This window comes from Rhinolophus hipposideros (genome assembly GCF_964194185.1).
Source record: "Rhinolophus hipposideros genome assembly, chromosome: 10".
NCBI lineage: Eukaryota > Metazoa > Chordata > Mammalia > Chiroptera > Rhinolophidae > Rhinolophus > Rhinolophus hipposideros.
In genome coordinates, this window is record NC_138056.1 from 45,141,038 (window position 1) to 45,147,037 (window position 6,000).

The window sequence follows — 6,000 nt, forward strand, 5'->3', positions numbered from 1 at the left end:
AAGAGGGGTTAAACAAGGTGAAATGTGCAATGAAACTTCTGATTCCACTTTGTTACGTTTCTCTTACCTAATTTTATGTTCTGCAAAGTTAGATTGCTTTAACCAGTCCATTTCATTTGGGAATCTTATGACCCTTTGGGGGTAGTAAAAGGAACATATGTGGTACCCAAGAGAAAAATTACTCATATATTTCACATTTTTCTGAGGATGCTGCCAGCCATGGCAGCAGTAGACACCTGTGATAATATATTATCTTACTTTGTATATAAACAGATGCTCCCAGAAGTTTCTTCCAAATCCCATGTGTCCATTAACATTATTGCTTCTGCATAAAACTCCCTAGCCTCCAGGTATTGGTAGTCACTAGCACGGAAACTCTGTGTCTAGACAACAGATTTTTGGCCTTCAGGATAAAGAGTCAGGTTTCTATAGATTTTGCTGAGTTTATTACACTAAAGAGAACTGTATTATATTATATTTCATTTTCTTCTCAAAAACAGAAAAAGGTTACTAGAAAGTAGGGGATTATAAACTGATCTAATTTGCAACATCTTTCTAGAAATATTCCAGTTCTCTCTTAATGTCTGCTATCTCTATCTTGAACTTCAATAGTTCCGGATTTATTCTCACTGGTTTTCCTGGCCTAGAAGTTGACTATCTCTGGATCTCCATCCCTTTCACTTCCATCTATGCTATAGTTTTCCTGGGAAATTGCTTGGTGCTCCATGTGATCCAGACGGAGCCGAGCCTGCACCAGCCCATGTTCTACTTCCTGGCCATGCTGGCCCTCACTGACCTGTGCATGGGGCTGTCCACCATGTATACAGTGCTGGGAATCCTGTGGGGATTCATTCAAGAGATCAGTCTGGATGCCTGCATTGCCCAGTCCTACTTCATCCATGGTCTGTCCTTCATGGAGTCCTCTGTCCTCCTTGCGATGGCCTTTGACCGCTACATTGCCATTTGTCACCCACTACGCTACTCCTCCATCCTAACTCAAGACAAAATCATGAAAATTGGGATGGCAATCTTATGCAGGAGTACTTTACTCATACCTCCGGTCATCATTCGCCTAAAGTTCTTAAATTACTGTCGTCCCCACATCCTCTCTCACTCTTTCTGCCTGCACCAGGACTTAATTCGAATGGCCTGTTCAGACATCCACTTCAACAGCATCTATGGGCTGGCCCTGGTGATTAGCAACCTGTTGTTGGATGCAGTGCTCATACTTATCTCCTACATCATGATCTTGCATGCAGTTTTAGCTATTGCATCACAGGAGGAGAGAATCAAGTCCTTGCAGACCTGTGTATCTCACATCTGTGCTGTTTCAGTTTTCTACATTCCGATCATTGGTCTGACCATGGTGCATCGCTTTGGAAAACACCTCTCACCGTTAGTTCATGTCCTCATGGGCAGCATCTATATCCTTTTCCCACCCTTGATGAACCCCATTATTTATAGCATCAAGACCCAGCAAATACGAAGGAGAGTCCAGAGATTGTTGTACTTGAAAGTAATGTAGGTGTTGAGATCAATTATGAATATTTAAAAGTCAACAAGTGGATCTCAAAAGGGTAAGAGTTAATAAATAAAATTAATTTAATGACTTTTATTTGTATAATGTTTTCTTTGTTGCAAATACTTTTCCTCTCCATTCTTCCCACAACCACAAGTCAGTGACATGTACATGGGTTATATTATGATTAATTTTATGAATCATAAAATACATATATAATGGACTGAGAATCATTAATGTGTGAGACAGATTAGCTATTAAGATTCATATCTTGTGGGAGAATTGTTTTGGATCCACCCAATATGGAAAAGGTAAGTTTTAGTAAAAGGGCTTATTAAAAGATCAACAATTGTCTTAGTCATTTTCACTACTCTAGGTAGCATTCTTGTTTATTGTTTAGCCACCATTCCCTGTTACCCAGTTTAGCCACATAGTCATGTAATGGAGTAAGCATCATAGGGAGATTGAACTATTTGGATGATTTAAAAAGTTGTGAAACAAATAAAGAACAAAAACTAATCTGGTACTTTTTGCCCACCAAATACTCTTTCCTTGCTTCTGTCCTATGAGTAGTAATTGAACTGGAGATATAAACAACCAGTAATTGCCAGAATAGAAACTTTTGTAATTAGTTTGTTTATTCAAATAATAATACCAATAGCAACAACGATTTAGAAACAATTTGAAAATGTTTAGTATGAGGCCACATCTCATTTAAATCCCTGGCCCCAGTTTAAAAAGAGAACAAAATAGCATAGCGTGTTACTATGGCCAAGTAATATAGATATGTTTCTAATATATCTCCCCATCAAGACTCTGTGGTAGATATTATTTCTATTATATGCATGGATAGTTTAAAACACACAAAGGTTAAATGATATGTCCTACTCTAGGAGATAATCACATTATAGCTTTCCTTCCTACCTTTCTTCTGTACTTTTAAAATCTGAACTCTATTAAATGGTCATGTAGGTATTATAAAACATTTATATAAAAACAGTAGTAGAAAAATCCTCAAAGTAAATCATGGATAGTAATATTTGGACTCTGTGCATACATTTGGACTCTGTTGTTATTTATGGGTTTCCTCAAAGTATTATTACCACAATGATATTTATATCTATTGAATATCTATCTATTGATATATAGATATATTCAATAGAATATATCTATTGAATATTTATATCTATCTATTGAATATATGTAAAGCAAGTTTTTGGATGCACAAATACAAATAGTAATTCACTCTGTTTAGATGTGCATGTATAGTTTGGTAAGCTCTGAAAATTTTTTACAGTTATGTAATCACCACCACAATCAAGTATAGAATATTTCTATCACCTCCAAAAATGAATTTTACTTCTTTGTGGTCAGTTTTCTCCTACAGCCCCAAGTGCCTGGCAACTACTAATCTGATTTCTGTCATACAGTTTGCTTTTAACAGTAGGTCATGTAAATTAAATCATAAAGTAATATTTTATGTTTGGAGTCTCACTTACTACTATAATGCTTTTGAAATTCATTCTTGTTACTGACTGTATCCACGCTTCATTTTATTTTTGAATCTTATTTCACTGTATGACCTACAGCAAATTTTTTTGTTCATCAATTGGTCGGCATTTTAGTGTTTCATAGTTTGATTTTGAATAAAACTGTTATAAGTGTAAACACCCTATGATTCTAAAAGCATTTTCTCAAAATCTGTACAGTTTATTTTTATTGTTTATATCTTTACTACTAATAGTACAACAAGCACAGTAATAATAATAATAGTCAGAAATAACGTTTAGTTTATATTTATCGGATGCCAATAATAGGCAAAGCACCATGGAAGCACTAAGTAGTGATCTTGTCATTAATTTTCAGAGCAAATCTCTGAGATAAATTATAATCATTTAAGTTTACAGATGAGGAAATTGAGGTAAAGAAATTTTAAATTACTAGAAAATAATAATGGGGCAATTTAGTTTCACAGCACATTTTCTATTGCTACTACTGTTTCATTTTACATTTACATTTTACATTTAAAGTTCAATTAAAGTTTTTAAGTTAAAAAAATATCTTTGCTGTGGTGTAACCTAATTTATTTAAAAAAACAAACTCTCCTGTCAATTGGAAATTGATATTCTCTGCTATACTATTGATTTCCTTCATAGATCTATGCTACTCACTCCTACCCCCATCCAAGTCCCTTATCCCCCTGCATTAAAGGGGAAACCAGTTGTTCCAGGAATTGGATGGAACAACTGGATGAGTCTCTGGTCTAAGTCTGCAATACTTGGCTGACTGTCATTAAATGAATCTGATCTTACTACCTCCTCTCTGAGTCTGGGATTTTATCCTTTCTGCACCCTCTGCTGAATGGTGACTCATTATTTTCTCTTGATCCACTTAGTGACCCATCTATAATGTTGGTGTATACTCTGAAAACCCTGAAACATGACCCATTTTCTCTTAATTCCCTGACTCTAACATTTGCTATTATGGTTCAGATATTATTATAAAATGCTTTATATATACTTCCTCAATTAAAAAACATGGACATGTAGCTACAATAACTTTCCTAAGATTTTATACTTAGAACAAATGGAGTAGAGATTTGATTATTGGAAGGCTTGACTTCAGAGATTTCCCTCTTAGTCACACAACTATATTATATCCTATTGCCTAAAATTAGTATTTCCTGATTAAATGATCACACTCAATCAATTATACTTTAAGCCTGTTGTAGTAAAACTCAATATTGCACAGAATCTAAGGTGTTCTTGGTCTGATACTGTCCTGAACAAAATCAGCAAAAAGAGTAAGACTTTAACATGATCTCATTTTCTCAAACATTTACTATTATTATCCTCTCCCAATGCTGGCATGATATAAGATATCCAATATAATTTTAGGCTAGGGTATAGAACAGTTGGATAACACAAACATGGAAGCCACAAGTACCCAGAACCTTGAGTCAAGCACTGTGAGAGAATTTTGAACAAGGTATAGAGTATAAAGGTATAAGAGATAATGATAAACACCACATCCAGGAATGAGGAAAATAGGGTCACAGTAGCAGTAAGTAAGCTGATAAACCTGTAAAACCAAGGGAAAACAGATGAAGAAACTCCTAATCACAGATGCAAAACCCATTTTTCCAGTGATTGAGGGGGTTGGAATGGTAGCATATCTTAGTGGATAACAGATGGCTACATCGCAATTGAATGCCATAGCCAGCAATATGGCAGGCTCTGCCCCAAAGATGAAGTGTAGGAAAAACATCTGGGACAGACAGCTACCATAAGAAATATCTCCATCTTGGAACCAGAAGATTGCTATCATCTTTGGTGTGGTGACTGTGGAGTAAAAGATATCTGCCAAGGACAACATAGGGAGGAGAAGGTACATGGGTTCATGAAAACTATGCTTAGCAAAAATCAGGAACAATAAGAGGTCTATGACAGAAACCATGTACATGGAACAGGTGGAAATAGAGATTCATGTGTTGTACATCTTCTAGTCCTGGGATTCCAATCATCATGTACCAGATGTCTCTCAGATTGGTACAGTTTGAAGAGGTTGTTGTCTTTTACTCTGTCCTCTAATAGTGAACTGTGGAGGGGGGGGGGAGAGAGAGAGAGAGAGAGAGAGAGAGAGAGAGAGAGAGAGAGAGAGAGAGAGAAAGGGAGGGATGGGGGAACGGGGAGGGAGAGGGGGAAAGCGAGAGGGCGAGGGAGAGGGAGAGGGAGAGGGAGAGGGAGGAGGAGGAGGAAGAGGAGGAGGAGGAGGAGAAGAAGAAGAAGAAGAAGAAGAAGAAGAAGAAGAAGAAGAAGAATTATTGAGGTTATTTTATCATGTTGAGTATGAATCTTGGTCTTGCATTAAAATTATTATCTTAAGAAAGGACAGATAATCAGTAATAATTCCAGGATGTTAAGCCACATAGGCTTCATTGATATGAAAGTTACCATGACTTTATAGGGCTAATGCTACTAATGCTACTGATAATCATAAGGATAATAATGAAAATAATGATAAACATTTCATGATTTCATAACTTGGCCGAGGCACTATAGCCAATACATTATACTTACTGACTTAGCATCACACATGAAAGTCTCTTATAAGCTCTTGCACATCCTAGTTTTTCTCCTTGTCTCCTTCTCCATTTCTGGTGATTAATCACACTTTATTTCCTGGAGCCCCAGTGTTCACACTAGTGGTCTGGCCCCTTTGGGAGCTCAAGATCACTAAATCAGTGACTATAACTCAGTATGAAACTTTTTATCATCAAACAAAAATAACTTGGATAGAAAGAAAAATAGAAGTCTATATAGTCCTAGGTTTGCACAAAGTTGTATTAATTTAAAGCTGTGCATATTATTTTAGAACCATGTTCTCTCTTTGCATTGATCCAGTATACATGTGCTTCAGTTAAACCACTACTGTGCAAAGCAAACACTCATATGACATCATTCTAACTCAGTAGACAATGT

The 6,000-nt window shown here is 36.2% G+C and overlaps 1 protein-coding gene and 1 pseudogene across 2 annotated transcripts; one reads left to right on the plus strand and one right to left on the minus strand.

Annotated features, from left to right (window-relative positions):
- Positions 1–580: 580 nt before the first annotated feature.
- On the plus strand, positions 581–1,525 carry LOC308503826 (olfactory receptor 51V1-like; the record flags this gene model as incomplete). The annotated part of the gene is made up of 1 exon (XM_081063491.1): positions 581–1,525. One exon carries the CDS (start codon positions 581–583, stop codon positions 1,523–1,525), a length of 945 nt encoding a protein of 314 aa, XP_080919617.1.
- Positions 1,526–4,417: 2,892 nt separating this feature from the next.
- On the minus strand, positions 4,418–5,090 carry LOC308503412 (olfactory receptor 52Z1P-like; annotated as a pseudogene). Its single transcript has one exon. The product of its transcript is annotated as an olfactory receptor 52Z1P-like (transcript).
- Positions 5,091–6,000: the final 910 nt, after the last annotated feature.